The sequence below is a fragment of the Opisthorchis viverrini genome, assembly GCF_000715545.1.
Source record: "Opisthorchis viverrini unplaced genomic scaffold opera_v5_530, whole genome shotgun sequence".
Taxonomy (NCBI): domain Eukaryota; kingdom Metazoa; phylum Platyhelminthes; class Trematoda; order Opisthorchiida; family Opisthorchiidae; genus Opisthorchis; species Opisthorchis viverrini.
Window position 1 is genome coordinate 83,136 of NW_008752192.1, and position 23,811 is coordinate 106,946.

The 23,811-nt window shown below is 42.3% G+C and overlaps 1 protein-coding gene across 1 annotated transcript in view; it reads right to left on the reverse strand.

Annotated features, from left to right (window-relative positions):
• The window catches only part of T265_15474 (hypothetical protein), a gene marked incomplete at both ends in the record, with an annotated part of 74,108 nt that overhangs the window by 3,372 nt on the left and 46,925 nt on the right, over positions 1 to 23,811 (reverse strand). The window contains 13 exons of the mRNA XM_009178300.1: positions 1,261 to 1,346; positions 2,720 to 2,903; positions 2,985 to 3,049; positions 5,403 to 5,525; positions 6,888 to 6,962; positions 8,860 to 8,934; positions 10,821 to 10,971; positions 12,037 to 12,164; positions 12,485 to 12,636; positions 13,485 to 13,668; positions 16,587 to 16,681; positions 20,278 to 20,341; positions 23,156 to 23,306. Coding sequence (XP_009176564.1) covers positions 1,261 to 1,346; positions 2,720 to 2,903; positions 2,985 to 3,049; positions 5,403 to 5,525; positions 6,888 to 6,962; positions 8,860 to 8,934; positions 10,821 to 10,971; positions 12,037 to 12,164; positions 12,485 to 12,636; positions 13,485 to 13,668; positions 16,587 to 16,681; positions 20,278 to 20,341; positions 23,156 to 23,306 — 1,533 coding nt within the window. The remainder of the gene's footprint in view (positions 1 to 1,260; positions 1,347 to 2,719; positions 2,904 to 2,984; positions 3,050 to 5,402; positions 5,526 to 6,887; positions 6,963 to 8,859; positions 8,935 to 10,820; positions 10,972 to 12,036; positions 12,165 to 12,484; positions 12,637 to 13,484; positions 13,669 to 16,586; positions 16,682 to 20,277; positions 20,342 to 23,155; positions 23,307 to 23,811) is intronic.

Sequence of the window (23,811 nt, forward strand, 5' to 3'; positions counted from 1 at the left end):
TTGTTGTGCACAACCACTAACCCACCGCTACGCACAACAACGCACTGATGATGTCACCCCGAATTTGTGATGAACGTTTGCAACCGAATCGCCCAGCTCTGCGAACAAGCCAACGACCAGATCTACCAATTGTTACAAAAATTTACCGAAAACAATAACTAATCAATCGATTCCAAGCGCTTTTCAACTAATTCAACGTACCTACTCAAGGTTTTCGAGTGCCAATATATGACATCGGAGTGGAACGTCATAGTACAAACATTGAATGCTAAGCGAATTTCATCGCTCAGTTTAGAAAGTAGGAGAAAACTTTGGTCGACAGCCTTCTGCCAGTTTTGTGGACTTATTAGGTAGGCGCCGTGTTTGACTTTTCATCCATTGTATACTCAGCTTCAGTCCCACACTGCAAGCAGATGGCGAAATGTATTCATTTGTACAATACCGGTTCCTTGGTGTGTGGTATTTTTCAAATGGAAATGCTGCGAACGTCCGCCTGATGCATTAGTTGGCATGATGGGCGAGATATCGAAGCATATTTTCTCAGCATAACGCGTTGCCAATCTAGCGCTTTCGTTGACAGCGTAGCAGTATGGGAATTGGTTCTACCAACAATTTTTGGTTTATTCGTTATGGACCAATGAACCATGGACTTTGTCCGAGTATAACAAATTGACTGGCGAATCACAACCCTAATCCGGTTCTCGTGTATGGTTTCTGTGGACGATACACATGGACAACAGAGATAAGCACCTTCGGAATGAGGACCAAACTCTCATCAACCTCGTGTCACAACCTGCGGGCGTGTATCTCCGGATGGTCAAGAGATTGTGCGTTTGAATCCCATCAAGAGCTTTCGCCCGTTTTGTAATTCAGGAAAGTTCATCGGAGCAAAGATTCAGGAATAAGCAAAGTTTCATCTCCTAAAGGAGATTTCGGGCCAGCGAACTTGGAAATAGGGAAATGTTAACGATTCAGTCTAGGAAAGCTTTAGCGGTGCATACAGGCTTCAGCTTCTATTAATCTATGCTGGGTTGCGGCGAAGCGATGGAAAACTGATAATCACGTGTAAGGCGAAAGGCAGCGTCCGAGCCATCTCACTTTGACAAACATTCGTTCGGGAAGCAACGGCTTGTTTTTTCGAGGACAGTCTTGGATATGTATGTGAGCCAAGTGAACAAGTTAATCCAATTGCGATAAAATTTATTAGCGCTCTTAATCAAGTTGGACAATTATTGGCAGGTACTTGTTCTTTCAACTTACTGGTCGAGTTCCACCAATGGTTTGATCGGCATCATCTCCCACGGCCCCAAAATTTGGTTGTTTGCGGTCACAGTGCCCAAGAGTCCCTACCGAAGTTAAGAAAAGCACGATATATGTACTGATTCAAGTGACAAGAAACCCCGTAATAAAGGTTGCTTTGTTTACCTGTGGCTATGCGCTTGAGGAAATCCCGTTGCCTGGCAAATGATGGCCTGACTACACTAATGAACATCTTGATCGATTTCCACTCTCTTCATCCCCACGTGTCATCTCAACCAGTCTAGTCTATGCATACCGCGATTACGATGGTTCGCGACGGCATTATTTGTATGTAGCACCGCAACCGTAACTGAAACATCAGCACAAACGTTATTTTGCAATCCTGGTTGTTTCATGTCCTAACAATCCTTGGAGGTTCGAGTGCTGATTGGTGCCATCCGAACTAGTCCGCAAATCTGTCGGGCCAATTCAGAAGTCAGAGTATCTACCACGTCTGAATGACTGACTTCAGTTCATTTGGTCGCTTGAGCATTTCCGGTGTACTCGGTGCCTCACCGGAATGAAAAACATACGTCGCGCAGTACAGTCACGGTTCTGCAAGGAAAAGCCAACACACCCACCTAATGGTGAATTGAAGCTAACAGACAGCAACATTCTGTAAACGTGAAATGATCTCCTTATAAGATCAGAATCCGCTAGTCCACTTTGTGAGCCCCTCCGAGAATATTGTACCTTTCACCATTCTCACATGTTGGAGTCATCTAATGCTTCGGAGAGACAAACTGTGATGAAAGCCTAACTCCTTTAATATAATTCGGGCTTGATGCTATGGATCTCTAGATTGTTTCGTATTATAAGGCTTCACTGGAAGGCTTCTAGCGCATAACTAAATATGTTGATCGATGGCTGCTTGACCAAGATATCCCCAGTACGAAGCACAATGACAATTCCGGGTCTTAGGTTTGATTGTCAGGATCGCAGGCTTTGTGGTTAAAAGTGCAACTCATTCAGTAAAAATGTGCATCTGTGTGATCAATTAGGGTTTGGGGTAGAGCCAGTATCATTTGAACCTCATTGCAGTTCTCTCAAACGATTCGTTTTCTGGACGACATATAGCTGATACCAAATATGTATGAATTTAGCTGAATATCCAGTGGAAACTAAAGAAAGCCACCAAACCTAAACATGTCCTTCATACGAAATGTGAACCGCAGTGCTTGTTGGGTGTAACCCGAAATGAGTTTGATTAACACGGAAAGAGAAAAGACGCAATTTAGTGCAGCCGCAACCCCAATGTGCACATCCCTGATCCGAGCTAAAAGGAGTACTTTGGAGAGCTTCACTGAGGGATTTTTAGGCGAAAGTTAAAGGAGTACATTTGTTCAAGAACTCTCTCTCTCTCTCTACACACACAAAATGTATCGATTGAGCCAGTGAGAAGGCTGAAAACTGGTCTCACCTTGATATTGTTCCACATCAGCTCGCCGAAATTCACATATCCAGTATTTTCCAGCAATAGCATTAGTTTTGTATGTGATGGAAGTTCTCGCATATACAAGCTGATCTTATTGTTGGGGGCCTTCAAATTCCCGTGCCAGTGCTGCATAGAATGTCGGATAAGAAAGTTGGAAACCACGTCATATCTGGGTCTTTCGAACAAAAGAGGTCTTACATTAGCGAACTACACTCAGTTGCAAACAAATTTGGTTTTGCGAGACACTCACCTGGAACCCAGCTGGATCTTTCTAAAAAGTAGGTCGTCCAAACGCATCAATCTCCACTCGTAACACTATGGCCTATCTATTCACATTACTAACAGGTAGCCTACGTTTGGTTAGCCTTTTGTACACAGCACGGTTGTAAACCTACGCATAAAGTTATCATGAGACGCTGTCCTATCGCCTATGGAGATCAAATTCAAAAGTCCTTACTTCCTGAACGTAGACGTAAACAACTAGATTCCTAGCCACCTGACCAGGAACCGACCTTGCGAGCTGACTTGGTGAAAACATGATTTGATTACTCATCACCTGATTACTCTGTCCGTGTACTTTTGAACGGCACATGTTTTGCTCATTTGTAACATGCAGCAAAGGCCGTCGCGTCCGCAACTGGTGAACTAGCCTGCGGGTACGTGCAGCTGACTGACTTACGCGTGAGCTTTCCTTGTTCATTCTGCTCCACCTGCTCTGACTTACTTGGTCGTGACTTTCGTTTGATCGCACCGCCAATCAGAAGAGACGAGGTGGGCTCAAGCCAACGAGCCAACCTTCTGCTCACCGTTGTCTGGCTTGTGGACCTTGACATGGCGTTATGCCGGTCCGTCACAGACCTGTGCGCTTGTTGACGCCACGAATACAGACGATCTAGGTGTACATAGTACCGTAGCCTTTAGAACCCAATTCTTCCTTTGAATTTTCGGAATAGTCAAATCTACACGCGCCACAAAGTTCACCACCGGGAGACTCAAAAGAGTTGTTGATTCGTAAAGGCAGAGCAAACACGTTTCTACCAGCGCACCCTGATTGGTAGACGGTAGATTTAAGGTCCCGAACATCAACAACATAAATTCTTTACGGAAGGTACAGGAGTGGTTATAACTACCACGTTATAAGGCACTACATACGAAAGCAACGTAGACGAAATGTTCCCAAAAGTGTATGCTGTGGTTACCGTGTTTACTTCAAACGTGCATCTCGCCGGAAAGGGATCCAGATTGTAGTTAAACTTTTTCTTCTGAAGCGATATCTGACAAAAGTTCACACTAAACTAAACTGAGCTAATGCATGGACTTTAAGGATGGCTGTTACTTCCACTACAGAAGTACCCCTCAGCAATGGCTACCTTTTCGTCTTCAGATGCTGAGGTTAACATATTAGGTGTCTGAAGATTCCTCCATCTAGGTCGTGAACGATTGTCGTGGACTTTGGTCATTTCATTGCGCATTGAACTCAGATGTTTTAAAAAGGCCATGCATTCCCCTACAATTGCGATTGCTGAAAAAGCTCAAGCATGAATACTTCACGAATGGACAGTTCTCTCTCTGCTGACATATTGAAACAGTCTCATTATATAAGGTCGATATATAAACCCCCAAAACGGGTCATCCAGTGTCTCACGTAGCTAGCAGTCGTCGGATTATCGGCAGGCAATCCTACTTAGACGATGGATTGTCTGCAGAATTCTTTGAACTCGCTGGACATCCGGTTTCCGAGTTAGCGGGAGATATGTTCCGAATTCCCCTGCACACCAGCTGGCGTGTGGGAGACCTCCAGGTAGACTGGATAGTAACATAAACCATCATACAAGCTTCGAATCAACAGAACACTTGCACCGTAAGACAGTCTTTGCTTTCAGGCCATTTTTTCACATCATCTTAGGGTTTTTCTCTATCTTTTTGCCCCGTTTGAAAAAGGAATACAGACGATCCGCCTAAGTGCCAGTCAGTGGTCTGACAATGTTTCAGGCCTCGGCCCTGATGAGTCACTTAAGTCCGCAGTGCTCAGGGAAACTCCATATCCTGGAATTATTATTCTTGCACCGTCGTAGACTCCCAGCAGAGCTTAACATTAACTACGGGGTTGTGCGAGTTTGGGAGGTGGGAGACACTAACTTCCGGTACAGTGGGATGAACAGGCTAGTTAGCACCTCTTCCTAGTGTGCCCTTGCATGTGGAATCTGTGGAATGATTTAGGAAGAAACTGGTTGGATATTAAAGGAATCGGGAAAATCCCTCGACATGAAAAGTACGAATAAGTGCTGCAAAGCTCAGATGACTTTTGTGGACTGGGAGGCAACGATGCGCCGCAAACTTTCCAATCATATTCCAAAAAGTAAATGCCTTGCAAACGTGATAATTAAGTAAGGAGAAAAGTCCAGAAGATATATGCTTGAAACGGATCCCAGGGAACAGTTGGTAATTCTATCTGCCCAAGCAAGTTCTTCTTTACTTAGTTATTAATTCGTATTCTAAAGCGCCTTTTCCTGAAGCTGAATGTTGGCAATTTTGTGGCCAGAAAAATTCTGATAAACGTTACGAATGCCATAGTGTAGCCAGTGGACACATTCACGTGTTGAGAACAGAAAAAAACCCTGTGTTGAAAACTTTTGTACAAACAAACATCCAACTCAAACCAACTCACAAACATCTCCAGCCCACCATCGCTTGTGAATACGTGTGCAATGTCTGCAAATTTTGTCAGTGTGACGTTGAGTTCAGATTTTCCGGCTGGTATTGTTGCACAGTACATCACAAATCCGTCATACTGTGAAGGAAAAGAACGCAGTGAAAATGGAAGCAGACATGTTTATCAAGCTGGACAGTTGTGCACTTGTTCTCAGATAGCTCTCTCGGTTTGTTGCTGACGCTTCCACGAGTAATTATCACTTCATTGACGTACCTCTCTCATTTCCATGGACTTCATCGCGGTTCATAAACTTTTATATTCTTCTAACCTTCAGAATGCTCGTACCGTTATCTTCCTTTCCAGCAGTAGTGGCGAGTTCGCAGGGCATGCTTACGAGTCTAGAGAACATAGTTATCATCATTCCCCTATTAAAACCGTCGCCTTCTAAGCGATCAAGTATTGACTTAGAGACTGTTTGATTCAATCCTGAATGTGTACCTTTGAACAAAGCAGCCGGATGGGTCATTACCTTAGGAATTCACTTGAAAGTGCACAACTGTCTTCCAAACTCTTTGGAGGATGAGTTGCACATCAAAGTTAGCAGAACATGAACAAAGGGTTCCTTTCTGCATCCCTTCACAAATGTTTTCTACAGGTACATGTCGACCGAGACAAATCGACAAAAGATCAGTGACAGCACACTGAAGGCAACTTGGGTAACGCGGCGAAATGCTATGCATGTAATATGGAAATTCAGCCTTAGACTATCACACGGATTTCCCTTTCAATTAAGGAAAGACTGATTCGTAGGACACAGGTGTTTGTCTTTCCCCTGACACAGGAGTTCTGAAGGATCGTCGCTGCCAGGCTAGTTGAGGAGCATAAACTCTGTGGGCATGGCTGGCACACCAACATCACACTCGCCTACCGATTGGACAGGTGACCAGGATTCTGTCGATAGTGGGATCTTGAGGAATAAAACGTCCGCTAAAATATCGGATGGACCGCGTCGCAATTTTAGAGTCTAAAATGCCGCTTGAATTTCCTCTGGTCAGTTTATCTCAATATTTTTTGGATACATACCGTGACTCGCCTGAAGTAACAGTTTATCTGGCTTGATAAAAACAGCATAGTACAAATAAGACGTAACTAATGCTATGATTGTTCGTATGAACAGCACTTCAATCTGCTCGGTAAAGGAATCGGTCTATAACGTGGAGCGCCCATCTGTAAAAGACACGATACTACAAAATAAACATGTCCTTGTTCTCAGAGATTTTCTTGGGCCACTGATAAAGAATGTCGAGAGAAAGTTCTCAGCCGTTCATTCCTGGACTTTTACGGAACTTTGCAATTCATGTCGCTGTCCGGTTATGCTAGTAGTGGGGACTAGTAAAACCAAACTAAAAAGGTAATCTTATATCGGCGAAACTGTGTCCGAAGACAGAAGACTATTTGAGTAACCCAGGTGACGTAATAGACCAATGATGTGAACCTCACTTGGCGTAGCAATTCCATAGACATCGCAACTGGCGACTCCACCTTTGGTCCACGTTGAAGCAGCAAGTGGGAAATCTGTTCCGTGGTGAGTAGGTTTCGAGAAAAAAGAACAGATTTCCATCATTTGAATAACTGTACTTTATAAGTATAATACAAAAAACTCTTACCCAAAATAGCGTACATCATTTAGCGTGTGTAACTGATGAGCACAGTTATTTGTAGTACGTGAGATATATATTCAAAAAATTAAGTGAGTCCATCTTGAGTCATAAGTAAATATCCATGTACTTTAGGGTTCACCCAAAATAGCGTACATCAGTTAGCGTGTGTAACTGATGAGCACAATTATTTGTAGTACGTGAGATATGCATTCAAAAAATTAAGTGAGTCTATCTTAAGTCATAAGTAAATATCCATGTAATTTAGGCAAACTCTAGATGCATCTGAAGAGGTTGAGTTGAATCAGAGTCGGTTCACCTATTTTTGGTGGCGGTAGCGGAGCACAGCTTGCACAACTCAAAGGTCGGAAGTCCTTAGTGGACACTGACTTACAAGAGCAATGAAGGAAAACTTGGGCCACACGCCATACTGAAGCCATTAATCTGATCACGGCAAAATTTGAACGTCTTTTGTGTAGGGTGAGAAAAAATAGCTTCTTCCCTGACTGAAACTGAAAAGCGCGTTTACTTGGCATAGTTTGTCTTCACATCCACGAAGGATCCACCATTGAAATTTCCAAATCTCCTCACGTTACTGACAATCTACAAGTAACCCGGTGGAATAATAGAATTCTCCCGACGTTAGATGCTTCCATATGAGTCGTTGTTCGAGAAGCCAGTGAAGGCCTGAATCTATGTGATGTGGATCCTGTCTAAATGTGGGTTAATCAGACTGCTGATCAGGAACTTGCGGTCCAAGTACATGACAAAAATAACCATAAAATGATTCTTGAAGGACGGTATGCCAGATTGGATTTGGCGGGCTTGAGACTAACCGAACGAAGCGCCTCTGAATTGTATGCTTTCCGTCAATGTATGACAGAATATTTCGTGAGCAATATCAAAACTTCCATGTCATTGTGCATTTGTTTAGGAAAATTAGTGGGAGTGAAACGCAACTTGTGTGTGAACGCGTTTGCCTCTAATCGCACCTAGCTTTCCTGAACATGAACTAATGTCTGAATGTTGCCTCTATTAGCCAGTGGCCACAGTGCGTGGCACAACATGCCGGGTAATCCCGGACACAGGAACACCTTTCCAGTGGTTTAGAAGAAGTTTTTCATGGTTCACGTATTCATCCTTGTCAACCCACTGTGTTAGATAGTGTCGTGACAGTTAGACCTAATGCCTCGTTTTCTACTACCATTTACACCTCAATGGTCGAGGATCAAATAGGACCCTCAGTGAGCACGTGATAGCTGTGTTCGTCAGTGTAGGCAGCCCTAATTTATGACGTGATCGAAACCAGATACATCTCTCACGGTGAAGTGACCCGGTAGTATACGAAAGGTAATAACTGATGTGCAAACAGGCAAGCCCTGTTGTAGAGCACGAAGGTACAAGGGAACTAAGATTGACATTGTGAAAAAAATACCAATTCAACAGTTCTCATGCGGACTTTAGGCGCATTGTTACTAGCCTCCGCAGAGGAGAACTATCGCCGTTATCTTATCTAAAATAGAACACCGATGATCATTTTAGAAACCAGAGCCACGACTGCTGGTGGGTGCTCGAAGTATTTTGGACACTCTGGCGACACATTTACAAATGTAATAAAAATTCCAGTCTGGTCACACAGAAAATTTTACAACTGAAACGTTACTTTTGCTTCATTTATTTTATTCACAAGCACCTCACGACGATTTTATTGATGACGCAAATCCCAAGGAATTTAACTCTGTTCTACTGCTGAAAGGTAGTCCGACTTCATGAAATTCGAATTCATTTCCAATAGGGTTGCATTCAACACTTACAAGTTTCATTGAGATTTCGCCGTAAGCTTTCTTTGTCGAATTTTTGGGAAGTGGAGGCAGTGGCCGACTTCGAAACTGAGTTATCGGAAAAGAAGACATGAAAATCAGCCGTTGGAAGAAAACCACTCAGCATTCAAGCTGACAGTCAGAACTCAAAATAATGTGAATTTCAGGAGGCTCGTACTTTCCACTCCTATGGCCTTGAACTTTATACTTTTAAGCCCGTCTATCAAAGGATAATGAAACAAGCTACACCCCAGCGACGACCCCAGTGTGTGAATTTAGCCAGTTCTCAAGATGGGAAGGCGGTAAATTGATCAAAATACACCCTTAATATTCAGAGTGTAATCTCTCTAGCCAGACCAGGCATGAAGTGTCACCTTGGCAAATTCCGTGATATGCTTCCATCAACTGGGTTTCCACTGTACTTTTCAACTCATTTCATACAAAGAAATATCCACAGAAATTATTGTCGGTGACGTGCAACTCCATCTAATCACTCAGTGCTTTTCTTATTGTGGTTATGTCCCAACCTCTGAGAACTCGACCAGAACTCTGATATTGGACCTAGTAGGCCAGTTTGTACGTATAAAGCCGTTGTTCAACTCACCCTGCTATATAGAGTACTCAATTTCAAATCGAGTAACAACGATTCTACGATTCTTTGACAGACTCTGACATGAAATTTTCTATAGAGTTCAATAAGTTCATAACAGCCGGATGGTGATGGAAGTTCCTTGTACATACTTGTTAGTGACACTGGCCTCTATCGCATAGGTCGCTTGTGATTTGCTGGAACCCTTGAGACATTTGTAGCTTTTCCTCTTGGAAACTAACAATTCAGGACTACGTGAGCTGGACCTCCCGATTTGTGTGTCTTCGTGATCTATTTAGCCATACTGAGTGCTGTCCATACAGCACCCACAGAATCTCTCACACGAGGTTGGCCAATCGTTGGAGGTTTGACAAACACGGTCACCTGTTGCACCAGGTTTCGGGATGGTGCATGTGGCGAATTGTTTTATAACGCACACCATTCAAACCATTGGAAATGAAATACTAAAAAAAACAATCCAAATCTCCAGTAAATTTTATCACTTATTCCATAATGCTGGAAAGATACAGGTAGCGCAAAGGGAAGATTAATTCACACCACGTGTGAACCTCATTCAAAGAGAGCCATGCAAATCTCGTAATTGTAGGGAGAATGGCGCCATTTTTAGAATGCGGGTTATTCACACTACTGATCGTCCGGCAGTAGTTAAACGATAAGTTGCCAGTTTCAAGCGGGCATTTTGCGAGTTCCAAAATCTTTAAAGTTTCACGTGGTGTTCAATGCTAGTAACTCCTAGTAACGATGAAACATTTGTACAGTGTCGACTGACTTTTAAGCACAGACTGGCTTAACTTATAGAACAAAACTTCCGCTGAAATTCCCGCAGCTCTACGTACTTTAATAAAATTCAAAATATTTTCCCATGCTGCACATTTTGACAAATATAATTATACACATATATCATTTTATTGTATTCTTTTGTCATTGAAAAATGTTCGCTGGCACTGGAATGTTCTCACCTTCTGAGGGAGCTACGTACATATATGTCTTTAATGGTTCTCAAGGTACTGAGAAGACACTTATATAGCGATCTCTGTCTGCGATGACAGAGGTGAAGCCTTCATCAGGTGAATCACAACCCAGTCTGAAAACATGGGTTCTATTCCCAAAGCATGTAGGTACAATGCGAAATTCGATGAAGTGCCTCAATGACAAGACTGAAACGGAAAAAGCCAAGCTTGTGGAACAAGCTGCTTAGTCTACGTTGTCTTAAGGGACAATTTCTTAAGAGACAGCTCTTGCTACGAGGGAACATTTAATCAAAAGCTCTGCTACAAGAATGATTCTTCCCTGTTTAGAGAAGTACTTATTGCATAAAAATTAAGAAAGTTTGGCAGGAACCCACTTTGTGAATGGCTTTGCGCAGCAATTCGTATTTGTAGGTCATGTCACCAGCTTCCGAGAGGGGAGCATCAAAGTCGTAGCTTGTGGTTGCAGGGACGTCTTTCGGCTTCCCGCTCCAAAATCCAAAGCTTGTGCCGCCATGAAATACATAGCTTATCAGAAGAAATAAAGAAAAACGAATCCAGACATGCGACAAGATCCATCGATTGAGCGTACCAGAATGAAGAGTAAAGTCTTCTGCAACTATTTTGGCTTCTGTGATTAGAAGTGATTTCCGGGCAGAGGGTCACTAATTTGCTTACAATACTGTCAATACAAACTGTTTACCGGTATACCTCGAATCGGCGCAAAGCCTCCCAAGTACACGGTTAGCAGAACATGAATTGATCTGGCGTCCCCGTGTTACTATACCTGCCAATATATTGCAGAAGAAATTTCGGGTAATTTCTTCCACTCTGTGTCAGCAATCACAAAAAGACGATTTATGATAAATATCCCTTTCACAGATATAGGAGATTCTGAGTTGAAGTAGTTCCTGGAAGAAATAGATAGGCCTAGATTAAAGCTGTTTATTTTAGTATGTTTATTGGCGTACGACGGAAGCTCCCCAGAACGAACAGTATACAACCGATACACTGATTATCACTGAAACTTCATTATCGTCTGTTGAGCCTGGGGTCGAGTTTACTACTAATAGCTGACTATTGTCGTTGCTCTTGGTTAAAGGCACCGAGACGCAGGATGACGGGATCTTGAAGCTGCTTACCATATTCTGTTTTATGTTGTATCCAGACTTGTGCTGTACATACGAAGTGTCGTTCGATCGAATCCCAGAGAATTTGGCCAAACAAAGAATTCAGAATGCTGTAAAACCGAATCTAACAGTTTCTTACCACCAGGCTTCGTGAGTTATTTGAAACCCTCTTTATATTCTGACTCTCTTGGGATTTCGAAAGCCCTTTTTGCTTCTAAGATAGTTTCGTAAAAAAGAAAACGGCGTGTACTGATTGGGTCTAAGCAGACAGCATGAACGTTTCAAGCCAAATCAAACTCTGCTTGAATGTGTTCCTTCATTCTTACAGCCACCAATCTAAGTGGGCCCTTCACTTCAAACCCAAAGAGATGGCCATTTGCGTATTTTTTCTTAAAAAAAAAAACAGACCACTTTTAATGTAATGGATTTTGTTGCCATGCCTAAATGGGCACAACAAACTCACATGTTCACGTTCACTCTCGGTGAGTAATTCATTAGATCAATTAGGCTTTCTTGGACGAGTTCAGCTGAACGGTGTGCGTGCTCACTTCCCCACGTATCGTACCATCCTGTGTAGAATTCGCTGTTAACCTAAAACGATATGAAACAGGTTCTTCGAGGTTAAAATTCAAGGTTATCACTGAAAAACCTCAAGTAACGTCTCGGCAGAACAATTATACAATACCCCTTGTTTGGGACATTGGAACACACGGGAAAATTTCATCGTGGATTGGCGGAATAGTCGCAAGCATTCGAGGATGGTTGAACACACTGTTCAACACTAGGAGAAGGACCCCAGTTGAAAATATCCGCTTGTGGTCCACAATGCAGCAAACTCATGAAACGAAGGAACAAGTAGTATGTTGAAGAACTGATGTAATTTACAGCCGAAATTAGACTGGTTCACTTACCAGTGGCTGCCCAGGTCTGAATTTTTCAACGGAATCAAAAGATACGTTCGGAGGAATTGTGGCTATATAAAAAATCACAGCAATAAAGTTGTTATTGATTTGGTAACAAGATTCCCAACATTGCACCAAAATGGAGCTTGAGACTCCGATAACTAACGTTTATTGCAATATTTAGCACAAATTGCATTTTTTTATGATGACTGGATGTCGATCAACGCTTGAAGTAGTCCTTATGATGTCATCAACCCATTCGTACCACCAATGACATCGTAGGTAAGATTTAGCTCATTGAAAATTTGGTTCAACGACTGACGAAATTTATAAAAGAAAACGTTATGGTTGTCGCAAATGTTGTTCATTCATTCGCTTAGCCGAAGACTTGGAACAGCGACTGCCCCTATTTTTTTCAATAATTTTTCTTTAAAAATGCCAATAATATCATAAAGAATTGCAGTTACTACCCATTACTTGACAAGACAAGCAATGGCGTTTTCTTCCCATGACGTTGCTGCAAAGTTTCCACGTGAGCGCTTTCAGAAGTATAAAAAACTAGGAAGAACTAGTAACATATATAAATGGGTAACGAAATCTACCTTGCCCTTGCTTCAGTAGACGTGAAATCCGAGCTAAATGCGCGTATACTGATAAGATCTTAAACCAGTTCTGTTTAAATGACGATTAAGTGGCTTTGATTTCAGTCAACGATCGGGCCAGTCATTTCATGTGAGCACTGAGCGTTGTGTAATAATGTGACGTAGGGGTCCACAACAAAGACCGATCGCCTTAAGTGATCAAAAGCGGAATTTGAAAGACGGGCTACTCGTGGAGATTCATCTGTGAATGTGTCCAACAATCCCTTGTCCTCCTCAAAAGTTCTCTTACTTCGCTTCTGTACCGATTTCTTTTACAACATTACTCATGACTCTACAGACGTGTTTCGATTTAGATCTCCTCAAAATAACCCAAATATAGGTGTATGCACGTTGTAAATGGAGCTTACTTGGAGCAAAATCGATTGTTGCCAGGTAGCGTTGATCTGGCGATCCACAGCGAAGTATCTGTAGAGAATTTCCATCCGTCGTAAACAGAATAACTTTCTGACCCAAATGATACCGAGCCAGATCATACAACATTGACATGTAGTCACGGTCGCATGCTTTGGTATAGCCATACTCATTCTCCAACTGTTACGCAGGAGTGAGCAAATAAAAAACGACCGTTACCGATTTGAAAAGAATTATCACAACAACCCTCTTTGAAAGGAAGGAGGGTTTCTTGTCTGGGGGGGAGATACAAACAAGTCGTGGTTGAATGGGAGCACTGCCGTCGAATTCCTATTAAATAGGCTCTCTCTGGATGGCCTAAATTGGGTGGACCTAAATCGCAGAGGCTCCCTTCAACCTCCAAAAAATTCAAAACAGAAGTACATGGGAATGGAAATAAAGCACTGTCGATATATAACTTGTTTAAGAATCGCTGGCATAGAGCTTGCCTACCGAGGACGATTCACCGAAAGAAGCATTGTGCACTTTTACACACCATTTCGTGGAATTCAGCTAAAGCATGTTCATTTGCTGGTACAAACGAAGCAACATCAGTTCATGATGGTGTCGGATGCAACTGTCCGACTCATCAACAGACCGATTGTGATTGACCTAGGCTATTAATTCCTAAAATACATCCTGTGTGGGACTGTGATTCTCGAAAATACACAATAAACCAGAAAAGAAACGATTACGAGGTACCTAAATAAAGCAGAAATTAACCCACATGGTCAAGTTGAACTAGAAAGTGGAAGCCGGCATTACACATCGTAGTGGACCAGGGGCTTAATCGCGCAACAGATGAAAGTCGCGCAAGATGGAAAAGCACCTTGCGCACCAACCACAATCCGGAAAGTCACATGAATGGATTTACTTAGAACTGAGAGAACATACAGTCGAGCGGGCCACTCAGAACAAACAAGAAGCACTAACTTCAACGTTGCACTAGCGACCTCTGTTTCTATGGTGATGAAAACCTTTTGAAAACTAACTCTCAGATGCGGCAGACAGATCAGCTGCCACCCGACTGGACAATCTGGCTAACAGTTGTACTTTTACTGGGCACCATAAAACATCGATTCGGAAAATGGAATAGTCGGAAACGAATAATCCATTTGTGTGTGTTAGGCAAACGGCTCTGGATGGTTGCCTGCCTTTAGCGGAAGATTTACTATCAAGAAAGCGAATGCCAAGACCACTCATTTTTAGACGTGACACGGCGAGACGCTTCATGGCATCAGAGACAACGTCTAGAAAACTTCATCTACAGTCAATAATGTATTGTTCACCGGCAGCTACATTGTCGACACATGCCGTTAGTAAACGCCACAGTTGCAGACAGTAACCTGACTGGTTTCTCCCACATGACGTGCTGTGGATTTTCGTACCAACTAGCAAAAACGTTAAATCAAAAAAACGAGGCACGATTGATTCAAAATGGCTTGCATAAAGTCTACCGTTTTAGCACTGCTACCGCATTTTAAACTGACAAATTTTTAAATCCGTGAAGAATATGTGCTATTTCAATAATCCGACGAAAAAGTTGTAAGCTTTTTCCGTACTAGGATGATGAAAGTAGATAGAACTGGTCCGCTACTTCTGACTATCAATACTGAACTATACGTTGGTCGTTTTTAACTTTGTTGAGATAGGTAACCTGTTCCCAGGCTTTGCCCTCCTCAGTCCAGTAGATAGACCCCGTTTAGTTACGCTCTTTGTGATCAACTATATAACGTAATCCATCTTCTTGATGATTGGATGGTTGAATTTGTTCCTCCGAGTTTCACTGTTTTTTTCTTCCAAATTGTGTAGTTTGACTTCATATGTCTGACTGGTATAGATTAATTCTTTGATTTTGTGTTCTGTGTTTTTAAAGTTCAGGGGATATAGCCAACTCCGTATATTTTTGGGTTTGCACTTCAGACCCCCTCGTTGGGGACGACTTCAGAATGTTCATAGTCACACCACCCTCATTTGAACGGCCGTCCTCCTGTCCTGGCGTAATTATTCCGGTGAGTCCACACCAAAGGGAAGCACTGGACTCGAGTTTCGCTCTTATTAGAGCACACCAGCAGTGCATATCCAATGTCCGTGCCGGGACATCTGGCATGCAAGGCGAGCGTGTAACCACTACTCTACCAACGCGCGTTGGACTAATCTGAATTATCACCTCTGAACAGGCGAACGTGTTCACACTTGAGCGATGCAACCCACTGGCAGATTTTTGGTTGAAATTTTGGGGTGTTGCGGGATAAATATTTTTGTTCATAGCCACACCACTCCCGTTTGAACAACCGTGTTCCTGTTCTGGCCTAATTATTCCGGCTTCGGAATGGTTTTGTCGTTGAAGTGAGGTGAGCACACCCGGTCTTTCCAAACCTTCTCGTCCGCATATAATTTCACTTATGATGGAAAGTTAAACTGAACCCAGTTGAATATCTCATTCAAGATGACTAAATGAGCCTCAGGAAGTGTTGCAGTCTGTCGAAATGCCCTAGTAGTAGTGTGATGTGCCTTGTTTTTATAACTGAATGGTCGCGACTCCTTCGACGTATGTTTCGTCTGATAAAGTGGAACAGTTTATATCTATATCGCAAGTTGCTGGTTAAAAGCAGATCAATGTACTGAGTTAATTGGAAACCTCTTATAATTTGACAGGAGTCTGGAATTTGAACAAGTTTGGAATTTTTCCCGAAGTGCAGTTCTTCTTCTGCACGATATGGTACTTTGAACGTGGAAATATGCACTGCTTGTTGAAGCCCATCCTGCTTTGTTTAAGCTTCCTCACAAGGAAATTGCTGATTCAACGCAAAATAGTCGGCATCCGTTTCGCGGCTTTTCTTTGTTGAACTAAATATCAGATTTTGGATAAACTGACCGAGTAAAATATTCGACTGCCGGCTTGAGGCGACACATTCGAACCGCGATGCTCCGAGCGAATTGTGTGTTTTTGATCGCGTTTCAAGTAAAGTTCGAAGAATTCAGTTTTAATGGGCCCGATTGTGAAATGATCAGTAGCCGTCCGGGAAAAATGTGACAGCCATAGAGGTCAGACTCACTTGAACCATGATTATCGGCCCTCCTTCAGTGTAGAGGTGTCTGCGCAATTTCGGCAACAATACGCCAAACCACTTCACGACCTCTCGGTAGTAGGCTTGGAGTGAAAGTTCGGTAAAAAGTACAGACAAATACGTTTAAAGTGCACTGGGATCGTGGAAATCGATGAGTTTGAGTATTTTGGATCTTATGGGCACAGGTGGTTAGCTTCTCTTGCGGCAACTTTCACACACAGTATGTAGATTGCTTTGTTTTGCTGCGATAAACGGACATTCACTGAATAGTTCTATTCAAATGGCATCATCGTCAGCTATAACATGGTGTCACTTCATAAAGAAAACTACTCACAAGGTTGCTGAAAACTCTTCTACAGCCCATACCAGTTTCGCTTTACCTGGGACTCATCAGGTAGGCACAGTCCCAAGTTTCCATCAACCTCATATTCCACATGAAGTCAAAATGGACTGATTGAGACAAATACACTTATTTGCAAATCCATTTGGTTTACACGGCAGACTCGATCGAATCTCTCGCTTACGATGCTCTTCAACTGAATGTGCTGCACAAAGGCCTCCTCATGTTTCAGTTGGTGTAGAATGCTCCTCTGTTCGGAAAAGTTTTAGATCACTTGCTAGATTTATCCCTAGGTAATGTTCCACTTATGTAAGCAAGCGTGGTTTCGCCAGCACACTAGCTGAACCGGACAGAAAGTAATTCTACGGAGTGCTCCAATTTCCTCATCGTAAGATTTAACAATGCTGCTGCATGCCCTTCTATAGATAAAGGATATCCGGCAGGAATGACCCCTCTTTCAAATCGATGTCCAGCCTTTCCACCATCTGTCTGCAATCCTCACATTTACAAATCATTGACCAGGATGTGACCCAACATCCGGCCGGTTACGTCATAGCTTGAAGGCAGTCCAGTTCTTCATCTCCTGAGACAGACAGACTTAACCGATGTGATCTAAGCAACTCTTCCAGGCAGGACCTAACAACATCCAAACGAGTCATCTGGATCTTGACGGCAGAAATGTAATTTAAGTAAGCCAGCTATCAATTTAACGTGAAGTTGCAAACGAGTTGCGGTGATCTGCAAAAAAAGGGCGTAAACATGAAGAGTAGCAGCTCCCGCACAACCGTGCACGCGTGTACAAATAAATTCAAACATGATAGTGGGCTTACTCGGTAACCACTGCCCATCAGGTGCTTTTTTCGTTGAACATCTGGGGCTACAACGGCGTGAGTTTTAGAACCCACAGGACTTCCGTTTCGCGCTGCCTGAATCACCTTGATAAACGACGTTAGCCTTGGCGCCCAGAGGCAACCATCCTTTTACCGAACTAGTCATCATGTGCGTGACTTCCTCAACTAACATGATTTGGGCGGGGTTGAAAGTCCAAATCATGGTTCTAGTAGTTTACCATACGACGGCAGCTTTGAAAGATTGGCTCCTGGTGTAGTTTTAACCACAAGGCAAATGTGGGGAAGCTGACAATGACAACACGCTTACAATATGCATTTCTGTATGGATGGTGAAACAGGAAGAACCGAAAAGCTAGTCGCAGTCATTTCTTCTCCAGTCTACGGAGGGACGCATTATTCCGAAGTGTCGGTATTTCGGTTTACTGCTTCACAACAAGGTCTGGTAACGGGAAAAACCAAGTTAGCCGGAGGAAATCAGACTTGGAGAAACATGTCAGGAGGTAACCTTTATCCGGGCCATGTTTTATCCAACATGGAGAGATATGCGGGAGGAGTCCAGTCTTTAGAAGAACATGGATCTTGTGGGTTGTTTGTTATGCTCACATATATCGACCTCAAGTGATGGAAATGGAAACCGATCAGGGCAACAACAATAAATGATGAGTGAATATTTTCAATTTCGACAACGATGGTCGCCAACATGATCGGGATAGGTTAGTAATTCAGAATGACTTATCACAATTATCCACTGAATCCAGTTTTTGTCTCAATCTAATCTTATAGGGAAGACGGGCGCGAAAGTTCATTCCATTCAAGTCACATATTCATGGGTGGAATTTGCATTAAATACTGTATCCAAGTGAGCATATTTCCAGTTATTATCCACAATTAGCTGTCTGAGAATGAACTGAAGGTATCCTGCACAATCTGTGCAATGCGTTCTCGTGAAACTGCAGGAAGTTGAATGTCAGAGCAGAGTTCAAGGACGCATGCCTAAATTGTGATTCCGATCAACCAAAATAGAAAACACACCAAGCTGATTCCGGAAGCAAATTATAAAAGTGCTACTCGAAAGTGTCCGCCGGGAAGGTGGGATCTTAGCCCCTTCCCCGTATAGGTTACTTTTACTGGACATTAGAACGAAGTTCTGACACGGCTGGGTTCTTGGATCCACTTCGACAGAGAGAGCATAGAGAACCTGAACAATTTAATGCCCAAGGAATTGATGGTATTGTCACCTTCATTCATCATTGGTGCTTATTTGGTGTTTCAATCCAAAGTCAGTTGACGCTTCTTACCGCCCCTTGTTTTCAGCAATAATTTTAGTACTCAAGCAGTAATTCCACCACACCCTGAGGGTTTCCTGTGATTTCACCAAATTACACATTTTAGTGGGACGATCTTGTGTCGGTGACTGGTCAGTCAGTTGTCCACCATGATATACTGAACCGGAGACCACTAAAATTCGACTAACTGGACTTGACACTAATCATCTGTAAAAGTAAAAAAAATTCTCTTGAGTGGACTTACTTTTGGGGCAACGTAATTCCTCACTGAACTATTTCGTTCTACATCAACCAACACCCTGAGCACTGCTAAGCATTTTTGAATGAGATTTTGTTAGACGCCTTGATAAATCTGCATTCTATCTGGAAAGTTCCTCCTCAAAGCAACAGAGTGCAAATTTCCAATAGAGACCCTGGAAAACACCTCGACAAAAGGGTTAGGTAGTTACTTGAGAATATCCAGGTGTCTGTCTTTCCAACTATTTTGCAAGCTTCGAAAAATCTTCAAACTAATGAGTTATATAGCTTCCAACATTTTACATAAAACCCAAAATGAATGTTCAGTGCAATAGATAACGCCTTTGGATTCTTTTGGGCCCAACTTGACTAATGACATTTACTTTATTTCAAAAATAGGTGGATAAACGAAAATGAGTCCTCTCAAGGAAGAACCATCGTGTTTAAGTTTTCTATGTGGCATTTTACACCATGGAAGCTCCAGTGAGCGAACAGCAGCCGAAAGCTTCCATCGCGGTGCGCTACTCTTAAAGACTGTCCCTTCATAGTCAGTGAAAATACGGACATATATATTGTTTTTCATCTCAACCGTGCTCTACATTGACTGCGTTGTCGTAAGTGATGAACGGTATTCAGTAAATGAACGCTTTCGTCCGACCTATAAAAACTCACTCCACTGGAAAGATAGTGTCGATGTGCGGCTGTACTCTGGTCCATAAGTCACCCTCTGCGGATGACACAGTGGTTGGTAATGGACGGCTGCAATTAAATTGTCCAGCAAAAAGGAAAAAAACCGTGATTTAAACGTTAATTATTTACACAAACTCTCAAAAAATGTTCCGTAACAACGCCTCAGGTGCGGATTCTATGTGTTATAACCGGTTGTTGAATGAAGATGTCGTTTAAACGTGCAGAAAGGTTATTCAAAACAGTATACATTTAGGCAACATGATAAAGGGACTTACAATAATCAGAAGATCGTAATTTCATCGTCGGGTTTTTTCTCAGCAACCACGGTGGTAGGCCGCCCTGGGATGTACACAAAAATGAGATATTTGTCTCTGGGTAATAGACAATACACCTTTATGGGGTTTTACAAAGTTCACGTGTTCTAGATGTTTTAATAACTGTTGAACGCAAAACGGAGTCTTTTTTAATTCTCACTTTTCTTGTCTACACAAAAGCAGATGCGAGTAGAGTAATGGAAGCAGGCAAACGTAATAAAACGCATATTGTCCGGCAAACCAAAAAAATATTCTTAATCAGCTTGACTAGGATCTGCGAAACATTCCACCGTTGATTTCCGTTTATTTCTAGGAATGCTAGGAACTCTAAATGCTTTTCAATGGAGATTTCTCCATAAAGCTGATAACCACAGTACTTCAGCCAGTCACCTGTTGACTGACTCCTTTAGTGATGAATCGTTTGGTAAAACTTATTTTCTATTTTGTGATAAATATGGTTTATGGGTAGATTAAATTTCATTATTCTGAGCCCATTAATTTCACATTTAAACAACCACAAAGCCGACTAGTCGCTTGGCCGACCCCATTTGTTGGGTATCTTTAAATCTGACCGGTTATGTATAGAGGAAATTCCTTAAGAATTTTTGCAGTGGGCAATCGACTGCGCAGCTCGGAAACGCCAAAAGGCTTGAAACATAAAACTACGTTTGTGAAAGGTCTAAATTTCTAGTGTTGCACCAAAACCTGTCGATAAAACCACTGTCGACTAGATTTGTGATGCAAAATATCCCACCTAATGAGATACATCGGGTGGAATCCATTCGTCAAGGAGAAATACACAGACATTTTTTTATTTATTGCTTGTGATTCTAGACCTTTCGATACTTCACTGAAAATCCACTTTATTTAACCGCCACTTGTGCTCAAGCCATCTGGGCTCGGAAGTCCGTAACGAGTGCAGCAGGAAGACTTGTGTTTCTGTCAAACAACTATGCGAAAACTAAGTTTTAGGTGTTGATGAACTCGGTTATATATGCCGATTAGAGATCTGTTTTCGCGGTGAACTTCGTATGGGAAGGAGAACAGAAGTCTTCGTTTTCGGACAGGTTTGGTAACAATTTGTAGTCACAACAGTTTTGTCAGGCCAGATGACCAGATTGCGGGATTGGTCGAGATTTAGGGCAGAAGGAAAACTGATCAGCTTAGTCAAGCCAAATCTGTGTTAGATGTCGGTCAAGGGATTTTGTGTTTTAGGGTGTTTTAACAAGTGCAAAGCTGATGGGGAAACCTACATGGATTTGGGTTCAGCTTAGCTATCAGTTCTTCAGGTTCGGTTTACACGAATATCGTTTGCACTTCTCGTCCGTCTGCGTGGATGAGTTAGGGCTGCGGTAGTTGTGTAAGGAAGAGGGATTTTGTCAACTTTGTTTTGGATTTCCAACCCCCCCTTCCTCCGTGTTTGCTAATGATTCTACGTGGACTGACAACCACACAGTCACGTGTCAACTCGATTTATCTAAGACCGCTTTCCAGACGCTCGCCAGTTCCACACCCTCCATTCTATTTACGCTATGATCCATGTTTGTTTCCAAAGCCTCAATTATAAGCTTCCGTGGTGTGAATCACCATTACCGAATCAGTTGATTGGTTCGCCTTCCGCCTTGAATCTCAACCAACCTCATGACATGCTCACTTGGTCTGACGAAACTGTTGTGTCAAAAGTCAAACGTTGTCCAGCAATAAATCTAAAAATTGTTGGCGATTAGTTCTGAAAATTATGACTGCTCAGTCGGTGCCAGGAGTTTTTCAATTGATTGAACAACAGAAGTCATTTACGATGTTTACGATATGACTGACTATGTTACTGGTATTAATTTTCCATTGACTCAGAGTGCTTCTCTCATAAATGGAGATGGTTATATTAAGTTTGTTCCAGGGTGCTTTGTCGATTTAAAATAAAACATTACTGTAAAATGTCATCGAAGACTACTTGCAACAAACAAAACCGAGTTCATCAAAGAGTAGTGTGAGTGTGCATTTCACCGCATTCTCCCTCTACAAATCGTAGTAAACGTTCATACATGTTGGCTTAAGACTCATATGAGTAAAGACTCATGTGAGGAATAATTACGCCCAGAACAGGAACACGGCCGTTCAAACGAGAGTGGTGTGGCTATGAACAAAATACCTATCCCGCAAAACCCCAAAAATTGCAATCATATGAGTGACCTAGAAGAAATTTGTGCGTAACCCATTCCCTCAGTGTCTCAGTTTCGATAATGGATTACACAGGAAGAGCTTTACAGACTCCGGTTGTTGATAAAATCAGAGCATGCTTTTTGACGTTTCCAGCATGGCAATTTTGCCAAGATAAATGCCTGAACTTTTTTTCAGTTCAGAACAATGCTTTCAGCTCATCAGGTGATTTCTGTTACAAAAATTCATACGTTATTGGAGAAATTGAAAGGCATACCAAGTGAGTAACATTTTGTGTGTTTTTGGAACACCCCGAACTTAAACTTGCAGAGCGACTAACTCAGACTGACCAAAGATTACAAGCCAATTATTCGCCGGAAAAAATTCTCTCCGATATATATCTAAGAAGTCTACACATAAAACGAAATCTATATGGTCAGTGGGTGATGTAGTGACAGTCTTTCCTTCAGAAAGATTGAACACTAATTTGAAACATTTCGAAAATTTAGCCAGAGGAACCAATCAAGCTGTTTTGTGACACATGGAAAACGGGCCTTCTGGAATCATTCAAGACAATAACTACTAAATAACACCGCTGTTGGAGAAAACGTTATCATATGAAATGGACGACGAGATAGGAGATCCTGGACGAAAACAAGTTATTTCCACCAACTCAACTTACGAATGCCCATTCGGCGCATATGTAAGGTCCAACACGGACTATGGCGAGCATATCCAGTTGTTGTATCAGATCGAGGAAATGCTCGACGTCCCGATCATCAGAGAAGTTGTATTCGCCTTCTTCAGGTTCGTGAAAATTCCAGGGGATGTAACTGGCGAATGATATTTAAAAAATGTATGGGTGTATCTGGTTTATCAGACTGAATGTGTTCAGATAATCCAAGCTGTTGAAGCACGTAGGTGTTGGACAAGATATTCATTTTGGGTTTGCCTAAACCTCAAGTTCTTAGGGTCTCCCACGCATATGTGGTGTAGATCCAACATTCGGAGAGGGTTGTGCACAAAAACGTCGCCAATATGGCGGATTCACACTCCTCATAAGCATGTCACAAAGCCCCGTCATTCTTCAAAAATTTTGTTTTTCCATCGCGATTTCTTTGCAAGCTTTCTACGATTAATATCTGTCATGATGATTTGTTAACAAGAACTGATTCTACTTCGGTTTAGGAAAACCAGGGATTTGGGGGGGGGGCTTCCAACACGCTACAGCGAGGAATTTTCAGGTACTGGGGTATATTTGCTTAAATATACCCATGGTTTGAAAAAGAACACAGTGACGAACAATAGTGTCTTCGGGATCTCGCCATCAGGTCAGTA